Here is a 20,612-nt window from a genome sequence, read left to right on the forward strand (position 1 = left end):
CAGACCCTCACATTTGATATATCTTTCTTAGAGCAGGAAAAGGTCTTTGGGTTTTTTTTTCTTTATATTAATTTTTTACATTCCCTACAAAGGAGCAGGTCTTATCCTGGCATTTTTGTACATGTGTTGTTATGTGTCCTTTAAACCACTGCCCTCCCCACTGTTCTCCTCTCATTAATTTGTTTACAAAAGTTCTCTTGCCTCCATTTGTAACTTTTACCTTTTTACTAAGAAGCATAATGAGTTTTCTGTGTTTATACAAAGCAAATTAGCTACTACATGATTTGTTAAAAAGCACACGCCTATAAAACCAGTCACCCAGGGCAATACCCGTATCCCAAACCCACAGTACTTCTGACATCTGCAGCCTCTCCTTCTAAAGGGCATCACTCTTTTGCTTTTCCCTAGGATAATTTTCTTCCTCTTCTTTTCAGTTTTACCATGTATGAATATATCAATATGCACTTCAGTTTTTAATGTTTTTTTAAGTTACATTTATTTATCCTTTCTTTGTATGCACACCCAGGAAGTGGAGATCAGAAGACAAGTTAACAGGAGTTGTTTCTTTTCTTTTCTTCCACCTTATGGGTCCTGGGCATTGAACTAAGGCCTCAGGCCTGGCAGCAGGTACCTTAACACACTGAATCATCTCACTGACCCAGTTTTCAGGTTTTGAGTTTCATATAATTGGACAGTTAATCATTAGGAGTGGGGGAGGTCAGGCTTATTTCATTCAACATTATGCTCATAAGACTCACTCAAATTTCACTGTGGCCCATTTTATTTTCACATACTGTTCTACTGCAGCACTATGCCACTATTTTGTTGTTTTGTGTTTTGAGACAGTTTCTGTGCATAGCGCCTGCCTCTGCTTCCCAAGTGCTGGGATTAAAGGTATGTGGTACCATGCCTGGTCCGTTATGCCATAATTTACCACCTGAACAGCAATAATTATTTGGGTTGTTTCTAACTTTTGGCTATTGCATATAAGGCTCTTGTATGTATGTTTGTATCTGTCTTTGGTGTACAGATGCACATGTTCAGGCATGTTCCTGGGGTATTAGAATGCTCCAGAGCATGGGTATGTTCAACTTCAATAACAGGTTAGCACTGTCTATTAGAATGGGAACTACAAAATTTTACTTCTTGTGTGAACAGTCTTATTATTTCATGTCCTGGCTAACTCATCTTTAATTCTGGCCAATCTGGTAAGTATGAAGCATTAACCCATTATGATTTTAATTTGCATTTTCATGTTTACTAATGTGATTGAATATCTTTTCATATTTTTTGTTAGCCATTAGGAATTTCACTTTGTGGTGTGCCTATTCATACTCCATCATCTTAATTGGTGGTAATTCAGTTTTTTTGTCAATAGGCAATTTTTTGGTTGTACTGCAAATATCCTGTCCTGGGAAGCTTGCTTTTTTATATGCTGAACAGAGTTTTTGAATAAACAAAAGCTCTTACCTTTATTTTACTTTTAAAAAGTATTTGTACTTTATGTGTCTGAGTGTTTTACCTCCATGTCTTTACCACATGCATGTAGTGCCTTCAGAGGCCAGAGAAAGCTTCAAATAAGGCCCCTGGAGCCAGAGTTGGCAGCAGCCACATGGGTGAAAGAGCTGCAATTGCTTTTGGTCACTGAGCCATCTCTCTAGTCCCAGCTCTTGCTTTTAATTTATCTAATTTATTAATAATTTTCTAGGTGTCTAGTATTTTTTGCATCCTGTTTAAAGGATTTTTTCCATTGCAAGGTTATCAAGGTAATTCTATATTATAAACACTACAATTTTCATTGTTTTACATTTCATTTTTTAAAAACTTTTGCTGTTTGTTTGTTGAGACAGGGGCTCTCTATGAAACTCAGATTAGTCTTGGCTGGCCTCAACCTCTTGGTTCTCTCTTGCCACAGTCCTGAGTGCTGGAATGACAGGTGCTCATCACCACCTTGCTCTTATTTGCCTGTTTGTTGCTGTGTTAGTGATGCTAGAGAATCAGCCCAGGACCTCACAATACTGGGAAAGTGCTCCACTGCAGAGCCTCAGCCTCCCTGGCCTTGCATATCTCAATGAAATATAAAGCCACAAAAACAGATATTTTGGATCCACAAGAAAAATTCCATGCGGGTTTATATTTTTTTTTCAAAAGTGGGCGTCCACAAAGCATTTATTTAAAATGCTGTGATTAGCCAGGTATGGTGGCACATACCTTTAATCCCAGAGCTGATGGATCTCAGTGAGTTCAAGGCCAGCCTAGACTATGTAATGAGTTCCAAGAAAGCAAGGGCTATACATTGAGACCTTGTCTCAAACAAACAAACAAGTAAGCAAACAAGGAAACAAAGTCATTCTATAATATCACCTTCAATAAAAATCAATATCCATATATGCGTGGCTAAATTCAAGATTCTCTATTATGTTCAATGTGTATCTATCTTTGAATTAATCATTTTAATTACTGTAGCTTTACAGTAAATCTTGACATATATAGAGCAAGCCCTCTTCCTAGTCTTTAAGCCTTGAACTATTTCCCTATGAAGTTTAAAATCAGTCAAGGCTAAGTGATTGTACTGGCTACTTTTATGTCACCTTGACACAAGTTGGAGTCATGAGAGAGGAGGGAGCCTCTATAAAATGTCCCTATAGAATCAGCCTGTAGGCAAGCCTGTAAGACATTATGTAAATTAGTGATTGATGCGAGGAGGGCCCAGCCCACTGTGGGTGGTACCATCCCTAGGCTGGTGGTTCTGGGTGCTATAAAAAAAGCAAGCTCAACAAGCCACGAGGAGCAAGAGAGTAAGCAGTATTCCTTCATGGCCTCTGCATCAGCTCCTGCCTCCCAGTCCCTGCCCTGCTTGAGTTACTGTCCTGACTTCTGCAGTGATGAACAGTGATGTGGAGCATAAGCTGAGTAAACCCTTTGCTCCTCATATTTTTTTGGTCATGGTATTTCATCACAGCAACAGTGACCATAAGCCAGTGGTGCTTTTGTTACTCTACAACCCTTTGCTCTTGCACTTTATCAATACACCTGTTTTCTTAAACTATGGTTAGATGTACATTCTCTTCTGTTTTGTTTATTTTCATTTCATTTTTCCTATAACTTTAAAGTTCTCAGTGGCAGGCTCTTTGATCACCTCCCCCTGTGGGGCACAGCCTTGCCAGGCCACAGAGGAAGATGATGCAGTGAGTCCTGATGGGACCGGATAGGCTAAGGTCAGATAGAAGGGGAGGATGACTGCCCCTATCAGTGGACTTGGAGAGGGCCATGGGAGGACAAGAGGGAGGAAGGGTGGTTTTGGGAGGAGACAAGGGAGGAGCTGGGATACAAAGTGAATAAATTGTAATAAATAATAATTTTAAAGAGTCAGTAAAGAAAAAAATGACTTAGAACATTGAGGGAAAAAAGTTATATAACAAACTATTTTCTTCCAGCTGAACCTAGAGATTGCACTATGAATCTATTGCTTACTGAAGTAGAATGCTGAAGGCTATAGCTCAGAAGAACACTGGTTTGTTATTGTGATCAGAATTGATAGTCCTGCATAATTTTAAAATCTATTTATCACAGTATTGTTTTTATATTCCACTACTATTAGCATATGATTTATTCAGTCCAACAGAAATCATGCACACATAGTTTATGCAATGCTCTTCATTCCTTCCTGAGTTTCTAAACTTCTTTATAGTATTTTCCTTCTTCTTAAATACTATCCTTTAGAATTTCATTTCATATACATCTTCTGCTAATTCTCTTAGTAAAAAAATAAAATGTAAGAACTGGGGAGGTATTATAAATACTTATTTCACCTTTATTGTTAAAATATTTTTTTTCTGAGTGTAAGATTCACTCAGGGCATTAATTTTCAGCACCTCGAGTGTTACTCCAATCCCCTGCTTTGCTGTTTCCTCAAAGAACCTGCCTGTACAGCTGCTTTCGGACCCATCTTCCATCACTACAAGTGGCCAGGGGTTGTTCTTAGTGTCCATGCTGCTTTGTTAAGGGCTCGTTCAGTTACAGCTCAGCGTCTTCTCAGTTCTTGGAATTTTCTCGGTACTCCAGGCACACATCTGCTAGACCTGTCCATGGAATGTTCTAAGTCTCTCAGCTGTCTCTGCACTTCCCTTGTCATGCATCAGTTACTTTTATTCTGCCATACCTTCCAGGTCACAGTCTGCCTGGCACTTCATCAAATTTGCTAATTTGTTATCTTATTTCAGTCTTATAATTTCATTTTTGATACTTTATCAAATCTACTCCATCCTTTCTTGTAATTTACAGTTCTCTACTAACATTTTCAACTGGGTCTTTTAAAGTTATTGAAGAAATTAAGCCAGGGATGGTAGTACACAACTTTAGTCCCACAGCTCTGGAGGCTAAGGCAGGTGGACCTCTGTGAGTTCCAAGCCAGCCTGGTCTACAGAGTGAATTCCCAACTAGCCACTCTAACAAATAACAAGTTACATTGTTTTTTTGTTATTGTTTTTGTTTTGTTTCATTTTGTTCTATTTTAAGTTTGACCTGAGGAAGCCAATGTCTGTAGACTATGGAGGGCCTGTATTTAATTTCTGCTGCTTCTGAAATTTCTTTGTTGTTTGTGACAGTCTCATTATGCATCTCTGGCTAGCCCAGAACTTCTACACACACACACACACACACACACACATACACACACACACACACACACACACACTCGTCTCTCTCTCCTAAGTGTTGGATTTAAAGGTGTATGTCACCAATCTTGGCTGGATTTTTTAAAATCTTATTTCTGTTATTATTGCACGTATAAGTATGTATATTCGTATGTGAGTGTGTGTGTCTGCGTATCATAGGGGAGGTTCATGCCACAGTGTGAACGTAGAGGGCAGAGGACAACTCTGTGGCATTAGTTCTCTCCTTCTGCCTTTATGTGGGTTCTGAGATCAAATCTAGGACTTGCTGTGCAAGTCCCTTTCCCCACGGAGCCATCTTGCTGGGCCTGTTAAAGGATATCCTTCCTCTTCCTCATTCTGCTGTTGTCTCTCCTCATTTGCCTGGTTATTTTTGTTTGTCAGCCACCTATTGTATTTGACAGGCTGCTTACTAAGATCCTACATGTTGTTATTTTACAGAGGTCTTTTTGTCAGGTGTCTGGGGCTACTCCATGTCAAAGCCTGAGATGATGGAGAAAGACTATTTTCTTCTAGCTCATCCTTGCTCCTGCAGATTCAGTCCTTGAATCTAAACTAAAGACCAGAATCTTAGGATCATGTACATCTTCCTTGGGAGGTCTGAAAACCCATTTATTTTTTAGCTTAGCTACACAAATTTACAAAATTTGCTCTTAAACTTTCCCCCCTCCTTTGAAACTCATGAATGTTCTCAAGAAAAAAATGGTTTCAAACATTAAACTGTCTGCATTTCTCTTTTTCAATTCTGGTCTTGAATTTTTTTTTTTTTTTTTTTTTTTTTTTTTTTTTTTACTATTTTGTCTGCTTTCATATGGATTTAAAACTATTCAAAAAAAATTTTTTTTTTCCAAGACACAGTTTCTCTGTGTAGCCTTGGCTGTTCTGGAACTCTGTAGACCAGGCTGGCCTTGAACTCAAGAGATCCCTCTGCCTCCCCCCTCCCAAGCTCTGGGATTAAAGGTGTGCACTGTCACCACCCATCTTCAGATAAATTTCGTCCAACTTTTCTAGTTGTCTGAACAGACAGGGCTTAAGTATTCTTAGGTTCTATTACTTTTTGAAAACCCAAGTTTTGAGACAGTGAAATGGGTTCAGTAGGGGTGCTTGCCACAAAACTGGACTGAGTGCCCTAGAACCTACCCAGTGAAGACAGAACCAACTGCACATTGCACACAGACTGTGTATGGAGGTCATAGAACAACTTGTGAGAATTAGTTCTCTTCAGCCATGTGGGTCCCAAGGATGGGGCACAGGTCATCAGACCTGTCAGCAAGGGCCTTTATCCACTGAGCCATCTCACCAGCGTTAAGAAATTCTTAACACTTATCACACTTTACAATCATTTCAATTTCTATTTAGCTCTGCATATTAACTTTATTATATCCATTTTTTCACATATTTCACTTTCCCTCATTTCTTTTTAAAGTTTCACTGAGACTTCCTCAAAAGGACTGGCTCTATTCAATAATCTCCTATCCAGAGGGACTCACAAACTATACTCTGTCTGATCACAACCTTCCATGTAGAATCTAATAATATGTTTGGGAATCTCCTTTAGACTCTCAATGGGAGCTGTATGCTCTACACCATACAACAGTGTATGAAATAGCTAAGTGAACTGCCTTGGCACGGGCCGGCAAAGAATGTGAACTGGAGGTTTGTGATCATGTGACACCCACTGCAGAAATTCCTGTATCCTCAGAAAAGTTAGAGCCTACCTTTCAGATCAAACCATTCACAACACACTAGGAGCACCTGGCTACAAATCAGTTTAAATTTAATTCTTCTAAAGGCAACAAAATAATCCACAGTGATAGAAATCAGAAAAGAAAGAAAAAAAAAAAGCAAGTAGCTACACATATAGCCAGTGTTACTACACAAAGATACAAGGTATAAGGATCTCTTATATACCAATATGGAAGGCAAAACATATACAACCCAGTAGAAAAATAATTAATATATATTAGTCATCATAAAAGTAGAAATTAAAATTTTAGGGCTGGGGAAACGACTCAGTGGTAAATGCCTGCCTAGCTTGCACAATGTCTGGGTTCTAACCCCAGCACTGTGTGTGTGTGTGTGTGTGTGTGTGTGTGTGTGTGTGTGTGAACAAGAAAAGAAACAGTACTAGAAAAAGCACTAGAAACTATCTACCATACACAGATAGCCATAGCCTGTATCAGATTAAGCTTTAAGCACTAACTGATACATATGCAGTTTCTAGACGTCTAACCTAAAGCAACAACAACAAAATGTTAGTTTCTAATCTTGCATTACTTTCTTCTATAGCATGCATATGTATCTGCATTATGTTTATTTATTGTTTGTCTTTATAATACAATGTAAGTTTATTGAAAACAAATAAATAAGAAGTATTTGGCACACACGTAGGAATATAACAAAGACTATTTATAGAATATACAATGATTTATCTATTCAAGTTCAAAAATTTGTTAACAGGTTTTTTGTTTGTTTGCTAGTTTTTTGAGAAAGGGTTTTTTTGTGTAGCTCCAGAACGTGTTCTGTAGACCAAGGCTGGCCTTGAACTCACAAAGATCCAACTGCCTCTGCCTCCTGAGTACTGGATTTAAGGGTGAGTGTTTGCCACCATTACCTGAAGAAAAACTGCAGCAATTTTAAAAGCTAAACTTGAGGGGAAAATTTTAACATCCAGCAGCATGTGACTGGTTAGCACAATAATTGATGAACATGAACAGCTATATAACCATGAGAAGCTAGACTACAAAAAGAATAAAAAATAGATATGAAGACATGATACCATGTCACTTCATTTTTGTAAATGACAAAAATGAGGAAAAACTATGTAAAGACAAAGACAGTTTACACATAGACATTAACAGAAGTCATCTGAAATGGCAGAACAATAATGACTATTTTCTTCCTATTCATGGTTTCTTATAGTTATCAAACTTTTCTATAATGAACATAATTCCTTAGTATGACAAAAAATTTCAAAATAAATAAACTCTTAATCAAAACTCATGAGTTTGTAGTTTAAATTAGTTTACCTTCTTCCTCATCAGAGAAGAGTTCGTCCTCAGAGCATATGTTGAGAATATTGACCAGCATCTCAGTGACTGTATGACAAAATAATGCAAAGTGTGCACAGTTAATAGGACACTTTCAAATGTGTATAAATAAAAATACATTAAGTAAACACTGACAGAAACAACTTATCATACTATAAATAGCTATAAAAATAGCATTAGAAACAGACCATCAGATTCAGAGAGAACTTTTGTCCATACTTGTCTTGGTTAGACAAGAATCTGAGCATCACAGATTTACTTGATTTTATTAAATAGCTTTTCACAGCCTTTGTCTCAGATATGCATATAAATTTTTCTTCCCACTTTATAAAAATTACAACAGGCCTATATCCAACAGGCCTGTTCTGTGTTTGTACTGTCACTTGTTGGTCTGTTTTATGTTCATGCAGCTCACTTGTATAACTTTTTTATACTTGTACTGCTGTGTGTGTGTGTGTCCTGCTCTCCTGTGCAGCTGTGTGTTGTGTGTGTCCTGCTCTCTTGTGCAGCTGTGTTATGTGTATATCCTGCTCTCCTGTGCAGCTGTTATGTGTGTGTGTATTCCTCTCTTGTGCAGCTGTGTGTTGTGTGTATCCTGCTTTCCTGTGCAGCTGTGTTATGTGTGTGTCCTGCTCTCCTGTGCAGCTGTGTTGTGTGTGTGTCCTGCTCTCCTGTGCAGCTGTGTTGTGTGTGTGTGTCCTGCTCTCCTGTGCAGCTGTGTTGTGTGTGTCCTGCTCTCCTGTGCAGCTGTGTTGTGTGTGTGTGTCCTGCTCTCCTGTGTAGCTGTGTTGTGTGTATGTGTGTCCTGCTCTCCTGTGCAGCTGTGTTGTGTGTGTGTGTCCTGCTCTCCTGTGCAGCTGTGTTGTGTGTGTGTGTGTCCTGCTCTCCTGTGTAGCTGTATGTGTGTCCTGCTCTTCTGGGCAGCTGTGTTGTGTGTGTGTGTGTACTGCTCTCCTGTGCAGCTGTGGTGTGTGTGTGTATGTGTGTGTGTGTGTGTGTGTGTGTGTGTACTGCTCTCCTGTGCAGTTGTAAAGATAAAATCCTGAGACAAATCCTGTCTAAATCCCTTTAGCACTGATGAGTCATAGAAGAAATAGGACAGCGGCCACATTAACATCTTGATCATGCAGGACAGTTGCTTTAAATGGATATTTCTGATAAAACACAAAGTAAGACTAACATTTATGAGCAGATTAATGTCATTTAAAATTTCTGAGAGGGCTCAGTGGATCACGGTACTCCTGCGCAAACCTGGTGACCTAAGTTCAAACCCTGAAGCTCATGTAAAGGTGAAAGGAGAGAACCAACTCCACAAAGCTACCCCCTGCCCTCTACACAAACATGTGCAAGCCCAGCCCCAATCCTGCACACATACACATCATGCACACAAACAAGTGAAAAAATTAAAAATTTATATATTTGTAGAGAAAAAACACAATTAGCGCTCATTTCTGACAAACTTTGGGAATGTAACGGTTTCTGGAGCTGGTCAGGAGAGAGCTGGTGTTTAGATGCAAATGGGGATTCTCTTACCTTTTTCTCCAACAAAAGGCAAAGACCACGTGAAAACATCCATGAAGTTTGGGAGCCAGTAGGGGTGTGGAGAACAGTTAAACTGCCTGATGTTCATGACATTGTTTTCGTATTTCAACACTGCAGCTAAAAAATTAAAGAGCAAGACACTGGGCACAAAAAACCACAGCATAGCAGCCAGCACACTTTGTTCCTGTGGGCCTACACACACTTTTCTGTGACCTGTAAACTCAGGCCAGGACCAGGACAGCTTGATAAGTTTAAAGAATTAAACAGGGTTTGTTCTCTTAGGGATTATCACAGAGAACAAAGTTACATGATCAAAGCATTGAAGACACTGTGCTCTGAAACACTTTGCTGTACATTAAAGAAAGCTCAGATTCAACACAGAAAAACTTCCTGAAATTTTCATTTACTAGCCAAACAGTTACAATCACAGCTTCTCTCTAGGAGCAAATATCACCCATCTAATGGACACAGACTGTTAGCTGGTCATAAGCCGCAGCTAAAGCTCTTTATAAACTCTCCAGGAATTTATCAGTTCACAGTAGGGGCAATAAACGGCAAACCTGGAACAGTTTATAATCAATGGTTAGGGGAGTACATAATCTCTCCTCACAGAGAATTTTTATAATTAATGGTTAAGGGAGTACATAATCTCTCCTCAGTGAATTTTTAAAAAGCTTCTTCTATTCTCAGCATTCTCAGAGTGCATATAAACGTTTAATAGTAATCATGTCATATAGGTAAGTGTATGCCCACTTATGCCAAGTTGATTTTCTGTATACTATTTTTATGATCTCTGGCAAAGATTTATTAAATAAACACTTTCCTCCTTTACTTTTCACCAATCTGTATGCTTCTAATAATATCAGAATCACCTTTATATGTCAATGACAGCCAGCATGCATACTCTGCAGTATTTTCTGCATCCTGGGCCCAATTCAATATTATTGTCACTGTAGTAATGAACACCAATTTTGGCTAACATGGCATAGAAGTCTATTTCAGATTTCTTCAAGCTGGGCAGTTGTTGTCAAAGATAAACAATTTTCCTTGGCCCTGCCTGATCATCTTCAGAGTCTGTTTATATCCCAGCATGTAATTTCCACTTTGTATAACAAACTGGAGCCTAGAGTTTACAGACTCCACAGACTTTGTTTGTGTGTGTGTGTTTGAGACAGGGTTTCTCTGTGTAATAGCCCTGGCTGTCCTAGAACTCACTCTATAGATCAGGTTGGCCTGGAACTCAAAAAGATCCTCCTGCCTCTGCCTCCTGAGTGCTAGGATTAAAGGCATGTGTCACCACCATGGCCCTGTTAGAGACTTTTGTGTCTTCTTTGCAGCCACATCTTCCTGCCTTAAATGAGGGATAACTCCCAACCAAGAGCAGCTGCCAAGGTGGCTGGGGATTGATAGAGGCTTCTTTATATTTTTAAATGTTTCTTATTCTGTATCACTTGTGCTGTTATTTGTACTATTCTTTCAATTATTCTTTTTTTGTTTCGTTAGATTTTTGATTTTTTGTTTTGTTTTTGAGACATGGTCTTTCTCTCGCTACAAAGCTCTGGCGATCTGGAATTCACTCTGCAGACCAGGCTGGTCTTGAACGCAGAGATCTACTTGCTTCCTGCCACCCAAATTGTGGGATTATAAAGGTGTGTGTGACTACACCTGGCTTTCTTTCAATTATTCTTACTTAGACATGAAATACAACAATTCTTTAGGAATGTCAGAACAAGGTCACATTGGGTTCCTGTTTCCTTGCTGTGAGATAGACTAGTGTTCTAAACTTTAAGTTAATGAGTGTCTAAAACGTATAGGACAGACTACTAAAAAGGATTTCTAGTTGTTAAAAACCCAATTTTGCCTGATATGTACGCCTCCATTGCTTTCATGCTGTGTGCATTTTATGTAGCCTAAGTGAACATATCAATAATTCTCTCACTCTTCACAGGAAAATGAAGTGTGTCTCAACAGTGGATGATTAAAATTGGAAGCTTAAGAAACTGTTCTGGAGTATGCTCCCAGTGGAAAAGGGAGAGGGGGAAGACAAATAAGATTTAAAACCCAAATTTATGGATGCTTCTGGTCATCAGTGGAACTGAGATGCACCCTGGGCACCAGGGAGCTTAAAGATCACTCCAAATAAGCTCAGCTGGCAGAGCACTGCCTAGCATGCATGATGTCTGGCCCCACATATATCAGACAGAGCATATGCCTGTAATTCCAGCACTCTGGGAGGGAGGAAGGCAGATCAGAAGTTCAAGCTCATCATAGGCAACAAAGCAAATTCAAAGGTCGTCTGGGCTAGATAAAAAAGAAAGAAAGAGAAAGAAAGAAAGAAAGAAAGAAAGAAAGAAAGAAAGAAAGAAAGAAAGAAAGGAAAGAAAGAAAGAAAGAAAGAAAGAAAGAAAGAAAGAAAGGAAAGAAAGAGAAAGAAAGAAGAAAGAAAGAAAGAAGAAAAGAAAGCCAACAACAACAACAAACCATGAAAAGCAACAACAGAAGGGGGAAAGGGTAAAAGAGTTCTTTTTCAGAACTAAAGAGACATTTGTAAACTGAGGGTGGTGCACACATCTTTAATCCCAGCACTCAGGAGTTAGCAGCAGGCTGGTCTCTATGAATTTGAGGTGGGTCTACGGAGTGAGTTCCAGGACAGCCAGGGCTACAGAGAAACCCTGTTGGGGTGGGGTAGGGGAGTTGGGGGCAGAACAAAAACAAATGAAAACAAAAACCACCAAATGAATCCCAGTACTAGAGAAGCCAAAGCAGGGTGCTGAGTTTGAAGCTGGCTTGGGCTGTACAGTGAAACCCCATTTTAAAATACTAAACAAATAAAGTATCACCAGAAAGTGACATTTGAGGTAATATTATTAAATGTTCCAACATAACTCTGAAACTCTTTATTAGTTTTATATTTTGACTCAGTCACAACATTTACATGGTCACTATTTATAACCACAAAGAGACCCATCTTTTAGGAGATAAAGGCCAAGCAGCAGCTTACATTCCAATTTATTGACCTTTGTCCCAATAAGATCTCCTCTTCCTCTAGGTATGGGAGTACATGCCTGTAATTCTATCAGTTGGGAGATTGAAGCATAAGAACCCCAAGTTCAAAGCCAGCCTGGATCATATAGGAAAACCCTCTCTCAAAACAAAACAGCTGAGAAGACAGGTGGGGTGGGGTGAGGAGAGAGAGGGAAAGAGATGGGACAGGGAGATGGGGAGGGAGGACAGTGAGATGGAGGGGGGAGAGAAAAGGAGAGGAAGAGGGAGGGAGTGGGATAGGAGAAGAGGTATCAGGGTCTCGTGCAGTGTAGGATAGCAGACATTGAAGCTACAGCCTTCCCCATGCCAAACACATGCTTTACCATAGAGCCCTATCCCTTACCCACCATCTTTTCATCTGACTGAAATTTTGTACTTAAAAACTGGTGTTCAGGATCTAACCTAGTGGTAGAGTGCCTGCTTCGCAAGGTCCTAGGTTCAATCCATAGCACCAAAAGATAAAAATAAGTAAATGAACACAATAATAAAAACAAAACACAAAATTAAGCTAGAACTCACAGTTACTAACAGATTCACACTGCAATATTGCTGGGCTGCTTTACCTTTATTGTTATAGACATCTAGGTAATTGGGGGCAGAGAAAATCGTAATGAGTGATGGAAAGCCAGTGGTCTGGCTCTTCCTGTACATTCGGTACCTGGAAAAGAGGTGACAGCTCAGGCATCTTGACACTAACAGTAAAACCTCTGCACGGATCTATGAGATATAATGTAACTTACCCAGCATCCTGGGCTTCATGGGCTCTGATTATTGACAATAAACTGTTGTGCTGTAAAAATTCACAAACTGCAGGGTAACTGAAAAAGAAAATGGAAAAACTCAAGTCCAGAATTACAGCAGTTATGTTTTAATAGGAAGAAAGAGAAAGCCCAATTCTAGAGTTGTTTTAAGATTACAGCTACTACAATCTCCTCAGTTTCTTAAGATTTATTTTCTGTCTATGAGGGTTTTGCCCTCACATGTGTGTATGTGGGCCTGGGACCCCTGGAGGGAAAAGGAGGACGGCAGATCCCCTGGAGTTGGAGTTATGGACAATTATGAACCACCATGTGGGTGCTGGAAACTGAACCCAAGTCCTCTGGAAAGATAGCCAGTGCTCTTAACCATGGAGCCATCTCTCCAGCCCACCAATGAACCTTTTTAAAAGCTCATAAGCCAGTGATTTCTACTTCACATACTATCAGACCTGAAGAAGACACCTTAGAATAAAAACAGCTTCTCCATCTTTTAATTTATCTTAATATTAATATTACAACAAAAACTTCTGCTACCTTGATATGAAAATGTACATTGCATGACTGCATGTGTGTACATTAAGTGCCACAAAATGAGTGCATGATTTTCTTCAATCATCAAATCTTTAGAAAAAGCAAAAGGATCTACTTATAGCTTTATATGTAATATCAATACCAAGATAAGACTATGCATGACTATTTCAGGAGCAGATATAAATATCATAGACCACCATATTCTAATGATATCTGCATATACTCTTGAAATAGTCTTATTTTTTTTTTTTTTTTTTTACTTCTCTGGATGACAAATAGGAAGAACTAGAGAATATAAAACTATCCTGAGAGTTTGTAGATGTTAATTACATATTTGTTTCTTGAACTGGGATATAACTAAGTTGGTATGCTACTTGCCTAGCATGCAAAGTTCTGTGTATACTAGGGATGGTGCACAGTACTTGGAAGGTGAGACAGAAAGTCAGAAGTTCACGACCATCTTTTCCTACAGAGTAAACTAGAAATCAGCCTGGGATGCATGGGATCTTGCCTGAGGAAAAAGGGGGCAACTTTGTTTTTCACCATGCTCAGTGGAAAATGTTTAATTTTCAGATTAATTGTATATGACATTATCATGATTGCAGAACAGGAAGTTCCTGCTCTTAACTGCCAAAGAAACAATGATCTATCAGCTATTCACAGACTATGAAGCAGTTTTATGGAAGCCTTAGCAATTAGGTAGGAGGCTGTGAAATCTCAGCAGAGCCTAAGACCTAGGAATCATGCCAGGAGATGCTTTTCCAGTGACTGTATAAAATTAAGGATTCCTAGGAGCCTTTGGCCAAAATATTTTCATCAACCACTTGAGTATTTCAGATGTTTTCCTGCATAAGGACATTTTATGTAAATATACTACTGAATCATTAACAATGAACTCATGGCCAGTAACAAAACTCACACTTGACAAATCTAGCACAGACCTATTTTCTCTCTCACTTACATTATAGCCTGCTTCTGCGCTATCCTTGAGTACCATTGTCAACACTGAAATAGATGTCTGACAAAAAAGTGCAAAAACTCCTGTCCTGTTACTTGTTTTCTCCTACTTCCAATGTCCATCCCATTTGTCTTTCTAAGTGAGGATTGATCATCTTACCCCGGGTCCTCTTTCTTGTTTATCTTCTTTAGGTATACAGATTTTAGTATGTTTATCCTATCTTATAGGTCTACTATCCACTTATAAGTGAGTATATACAGTGTGTGTGTGTCTTTCTGCTGCAGAGGGCCTCTGAAAGACTCTACCCAACAGTGTATCAAAGCAGATGCTGAGACTCATAACCAAACCTTCGGCAGAGTGCAGGGAATCCTATGAAAGAAGGGGGAGTTAGTATGACCTGGAGAGGACAGGAGCTCCACAAGGACCAAATATATGAGGGCACAGGGGTCTTCTATGAGACTGTTTCTCCAACCAAGGACCATGTATGGATATAACCTGGAACCCCTGCATGGATGTAGCCCATGGTAGCTCAGGATCCAAGTGGGTGTCCTAGTAAGGGGAACAACGACTATTTCTGACATGAACTCAATGGCTGGCTCTTTGACTCCCCCCGCCCCCCCAAGGAAAGAGCAGCCTTGCTAGGCCACAGAGGAGGACATTGCAGCCAGTCCTGAAAATACATGATAAGCTAGGGTCAGATAGAAGGGGAGGAGGACCTCCCCAATCAGTGGACTTGAAAAGGGGCAGGGAGAGGATGAGGGAGGGATGGTGGGAATGGGAGGGATTGAGGAAGGGGGCTATGGCTGGGATACAAAGTAAATAACCTGTGATTAATATAAAAAATAAATAAAAATTATTTAAAAAGTGCAAAAACAGTAACAAAAATGCAGGATAGGGGTTAGAGAGATGATTCAGTGATTAAGAGCACTCGCTGCTCTTACACAAGACCTGGATTTGGTTCTTAGCACCCATATCCATAATTCCAGTTCCAGCTGGTCCGATGCCCTCTTCTGGCTTCCATGGGTATCAGGTAGACACACAGAGCAGAAACACACATGTGAGCAAAACACTCATACACATAAAACAAAAGAAACGAATACTGGGGGAAAAAAAGTCAATGACTTCTAACCTCAACTGCAAGTCTGTGTAACCAGGTGCCTCGGGCACTTTTTTCCTTCTGCACAGTGTGTCCACTAGCGCTTCTGAGAGCTCTGTGAAGAGTGACGGGGCTGCAGTGAACTCAGCTGAGTGTGGGTAGAGCTGCAACCCCCAAGCTAAGCTTCTGAAGGAGGGTTTCTGGATAAAGGGCCTGTGTTGTAAGGGGTGCTGTCAAGTGACCACAGGAACTGTATCAAATGACATTCAGCCGCCAGTGCTAAGTTCTTAGGCAGTGTCAAAAGAAGGAAAAGTTAAATCGTTTCAGTCAATAAGTCAACAGAAAGACGGAAGAGTAGAATTTAAAAAGATAACTTTAAAAATGTTTAAAGGCAAATTAAGGCTTCTTTTGTACATGTGTGTCATTTAATTCTTGTATTATCTTAGCCAATCAGTAGCAAGATTTTTTTCTTCTCTCTCTCTCTCTCTCTCTCTCTCTCTTTTTTTTTTTTTTTTTTTTTTTGGTTTTTCAAGACAGGATTTTTCTGTGTAGCCTCGGATCTCCCGGACTCACTTTGTAGACCAGGCTGGCTTCAAACTCAAGGCAATCCCCCTGCCTCTGCCTTCCCCAGTGCTGGGATTAAAGGTATGTGCCCCCATGCCCAGGTGCAAGTGTTTTTTTTAAAGAACTAAATAAATGAATTATTTGTCATGATAAAACACTGGAATTAATAATTTAGATTTCAAACATCCCTATTTTCTCTACTTTTACACTTGGCAAATTATACTAGGAGCTCAGATGTAAGCTTTATCTAGGAAAAAAGCCAACTTCCAGGAAATGTCCTAGGCTTAGATCACAGTGTCCTGTTTGTCTTGTTTTCTATAACAGAAGCTGGGAGCTTTTCAAAACATAACAGGACTCCCAGCCCAGGCCTTCTGAATCAGAATCTCCTTGGAAAAAGTAAAGTCATCTGATTTTTTTTCTTTCTTTGAGATGGTTTCACTGTGTAGCCCTGTCTGGCTTGGCACCCAGTATGCAGACAATGGCCTCAAACTCACAGTGAGCAGCCTGCCTCTGTCTCTCAAATATGACAGTGAAGATATGTGCTACTATGTCTGCTCAGTATCTAGTGTTTTGGGGTTTGTTTGGTTTTTTGTTGTTGTTGTTGTTATTGTTGTTATTGGTCTGATTTGGTTTTTTTGAGACAGGGTTTCTCTGTGTAGCCTTGGCTGTCTGGGATTCACTTCATAGACTAGGCTGGCCTGGAAATCACAGAAATCTTTGCCTGTCTCTGCCTCCCCAAATGCTGGGATTACAGGTGTGTGCTACTGTGCCTGGCTCCAGTCTCTAGCTTTTTATGAAAGTATATCTCTCTCTTTCTCTCTCTCTCTATATATATACATACACATATAGTTATATAGAGATAGACAGACAGATGGACAGACAGACAGATGAGGGATTAGATAAATGCTCAGTAGTAAAGAGCACTTCCTGTTCTTGCAGAGCACCCAGGTTGGGTTGGCAGCCCCTACAGATGGCTCATCATCTGTAACTTTCAGTTCCAAGAAATCTGATGACCATTTCTGGTCTCCACAGGCACATGTGGTTTACACACATGTGTGCACAAAACATTCATATACATAAAAATGAATCGAATATTTAGGAAGTGACTAGATATATCTAGAAACAAATAACAGATCATTTAGAAGTTATAACATCAAGACCTAGGGAGACTTAGTTTAAGTGTGTTCGCTAATCTATACATTTAAAAAGATTTTATTATTTGTTTTATGTATGAGTGTCCTATCTGCATGTACACCTGCAGGCCAGAAAAGGGCATTAGAGGGTAGAGATGGTTGTGAGCCACCATGTGGTTGCTGGGCATAGAACTCAGGACCTCTGGAAGAGCAGATACTGTTAGTGACCACTGAACCACCTCTCCAGTCCTAACCTATACTTTTTACATCTTACATCTGAGAACATATTAAGACTCCTCTGCTATTAAGGAATTGAACAAGTGCTTTCCCAGAATGTGTGAGGTCCTGGGTTTGCTCTCCAACACCAAAAAGAAAGGAAGGAAGGGAGGAAAGAGGGGGAGAGAGAGAAAGAGATGAAAACGAAATAAAAACAGAGAGATTGCATCTCTATACTACATGTTTGAGACTTAAACCACTTAAGAAAAATTTCATAAAACCAAGTGTAGTAGTGTACACCTTTCATCCCAGCACTCACGAGGCAGAGGCCAGCCTGGTCTACAAAGCAAGTCAAGGACAGCCAAGGCTGTACAGAGAAACCCTGTCTCCTGAAAAAAAAGAAAGAAAGAAAGAAAGAAAGAAAGAAAGAAAGAAAGAAAGAAAGAAAGAAAGAAAGAAGGAAAGAAAGAAAGAAAGAAAGAAAAAAAAATTAATTTCATAAAATTAGGGTTTGAGAGATGGTTCATTTACTGCTCTTACAGAGGACCTGGGTTCAGTTCTTAGCACCCACATGGTGGTTCCACAACTCCAGTTCTAGTGAATCTCATACCTTCCTCTGACCTAGGAGGGCACCAGGCATACACGTAGCACACAGACAGACATGCAGGCACAACACTAATACAGAAAAAAATTAATAGAAAAAACCCTTAAAATAATAAATCCATTAAATGTATCACAGGAGGCTGGAGAGATAGCTCAGTGGTTATGAGTGCGTACTCCTCTTGTAGAAGATCCAAATTCAGTTCTCAGCACCCACACTGTGGGGAGGGGGGTTCACAACTGCCTAAATTCCAGCTCCAGGGGATCTTATGCCTCTAGCTTTTCTCTATAGGCATCTGCACTCATGTGCACATACCCACAGATGTAACTAAGGATAGTAAGAATAGAGCTTAAAATATAAAATGGCTCCCAGTTTGTCTCCCTGCTTCCTGTGAGGGTCGGCTTACCTGAAGAAGTAGGAGCAGCCACGGACAGAGTTGTGGGTGTAGTGATCCACAGTCTTCTCACTGCCGTAATCCTCTGCGGGGTCAGACCAGAGCAGGTCACACAGCGGCCCAAAAGGAGGGGGCTCCGTAAACCTGTCTAACTAGAAGATACACAAGAGCCAAAAGAAGAAGAAAAAAAACAAAATCAGGGAAGTAAAAGGGTTCTTGGAAGCAGACAGGTCAAAAATCCACTTTGACCTACAGGAATGCACTAAAGATGAAGCTGTGAGCCCTCAATGAGTATTTTTTAATAAATGTTTACAAATATCCTACCTCTGTCATCTAAGAGTCCTATAGAAAATGGCCTCTCTGTCGATGCTAATCTAGTGCAGCATTCATTGAACTCAAACGTGGAATCAACTGCCACAATTTATTTTTTAGACTAATCTAAAGTTCGTTTCAGTTTTCTATGGGAAACAGTGTTACAGGAGAGCAGGAACAATTGGTAGTGATTCTGTCCGCTCACTGCTCACTTTATTCCAATGGAGATATTTTCTTTTGTGAAAAGGCCTTTTATTCTTTCCATTCCATGCAGTGGAGGCATTTTAGTAATTGTTATTAACTTACATTTTTAGTCACTGCTGCTTTAATCAAAAACACAAAAATCAGAGAATATAAATAATTAGGTTTTGAACAGACTGGAACATCTGAGAGTCCACGAAGGGGGTGAGAGGGGGCTTTTATCGCAGCTGACTCACATTGTTAAATACAAAATCAACCCAAGGAGAAGGGCCAGGTACTTAAAAGCCAGCACACAGGCACACCCCGGACTGGGGAGACTGCTGTGAGCACACGGAAATCCTGCTTGTATTGCTATATAGGAACTGAAAGGTCGCGAAGGTGAGGAGGTACCATGAACAACAGTGCAAGCGCACAAGGCTGTTCTTTTTCCCCCGGTCACGAAGTGATCACATGTAAAGCAAGTAGAGCAAGCAGCCCGTGTCATTAGGGTGTTAAAGTCTGCGTATCAGAGCCGACAGGCACTCGTTTAAATCACTTTCCAAGGAGGATGTACTCAAAGGTTAGGGTGCTGGCCGAGTCTCCACACTCATGTTCTTTCCTTACACACTACAACATAAAGCGTTAAAGCTGGGCATGGTGACATTTTAGTGTATGAGGCACGAGCACTGTCTAGAGTTCAAGGATAGGCCGGGCTTTATAGAGAGACCCTGTTTAAAATATACAAACACCACTCCTGATGAGATCTGATAGACTAAGATCAGAAGGAAGGAAAGGAGGACCTCCCCTATCAGTGGACTTGGAGAGGGGCATGCGTGAAGGAAGGGAAGGTGGGATTAGGAGGGGAGGAGGGAAGGGTTTATGGGGGGATACAAAGTGAATAAAGTGTAATTAATAAAAGTTAAAAAATACAAACACTTTTTCAGAGTTGTTCGGTAAGAACAGTATGCTTTCATTCATTAAAATTTAACTTTAAGGCCAGGTGGTGTTGGCGCATACCTTTATTCCAGTGCTCCAGAGGCAGAGGCAAGTGGATCTATTGAGTTTGAGGTGAGCCTGCTCTACAGAACGAGTTCCAGGACAGCCAGTAACACACAGAGGAACCTTGTCTCAAACAAACAAACAAACAAACAAAAAACAAAAACAAACAAAAAAACTTTAATTTTTAAAAAGAGAAAGAAAAAAATATATGTATCTCCAAGTGTTAATATCAGCTCTCTGACAATGACAAGATCATGGGTAAAATCTGTCTTTCTACTTCTGATTATATTTTCTTTTAATCTTAGCTATTGCTATATATTATACATAAGATATATTAATTGTCTAGGATAAAGAATGAAAATTTAAAAACGTACTCTATGAAAACAGCAAAAGGGAGCCTAGCACAGCTATCCTCTGGGAGGCTCCACCTAGCAGTAACTGATACTGAGACTCACAGCCAAACATTAGGAGGTGTGCAGGGAGCCTTGTGGAAGAGTGGAAGGAAGGATGGAAGGACCCAGAGGGACAAGAACTTCACAAGAAGACCAACCGAGTCAACT

At 40.0% G+C, this 20,612-nt stretch overlaps 1 protein-coding gene and 1 long non-coding RNA gene across 6 annotated transcripts in view; one reads left to right on the forward strand and one right to left on the reverse strand.

The window, feature by feature from the left end:
• Positions 1–12,115, forward strand: part of LOC110551671 (uncharacterized) — a 30,197-nt gene extending 18,082 nt beyond the window's left edge. Inside the window, exon 3 of the long non-coding RNA XR_002476584.2 lies at positions 11,214–12,115. This is a non-coding gene — a long non-coding RNA (uncharacterized LOC110551671). The remainder of the gene's footprint in view (positions 1–11,213) is intronic.
• Ppp3cc (protein phosphatase 3 catalytic subunit gamma) overlaps positions 1–20,612 on the reverse strand; it is a 68,424-nt gene that overhangs the window by 9,113 nt on the left and 38,699 nt on the right. For all 5 annotated transcript variants that reach the window (XM_060391400.1, XM_021642405.2, XM_021642406.2 and 2 more), the window contains exons 6-10: positions 18,574–18,713; positions 13,051–13,128; positions 12,874–12,968; positions 9,257–9,382; positions 7,703–7,771 (exon numbers count right to left, since the gene is read on the reverse strand). In XM_060391400.1, the coding sequence (XP_060247383.1) occupies positions 7,703–7,771; positions 9,257–9,382; positions 12,874–12,968; positions 13,051–13,128; positions 18,574–18,713 (508 nt within the window). The remainder of the gene's footprint in view (positions 1–7,702; positions 7,772–9,256; positions 9,383–12,873; positions 12,969–13,050; positions 13,129–18,573; positions 18,714–20,612) is intronic.

Source organism: Meriones unguiculatus, chromosome 9, assembly GCF_030254825.1.
Source record: "Meriones unguiculatus strain TT.TT164.6M chromosome 9, Bangor_MerUng_6.1, whole genome shotgun sequence".
In the NCBI taxonomy this organism is placed as follows: Eukaryota; Metazoa; Chordata; class Mammalia; order Rodentia; family Muridae; genus Meriones; species Meriones unguiculatus.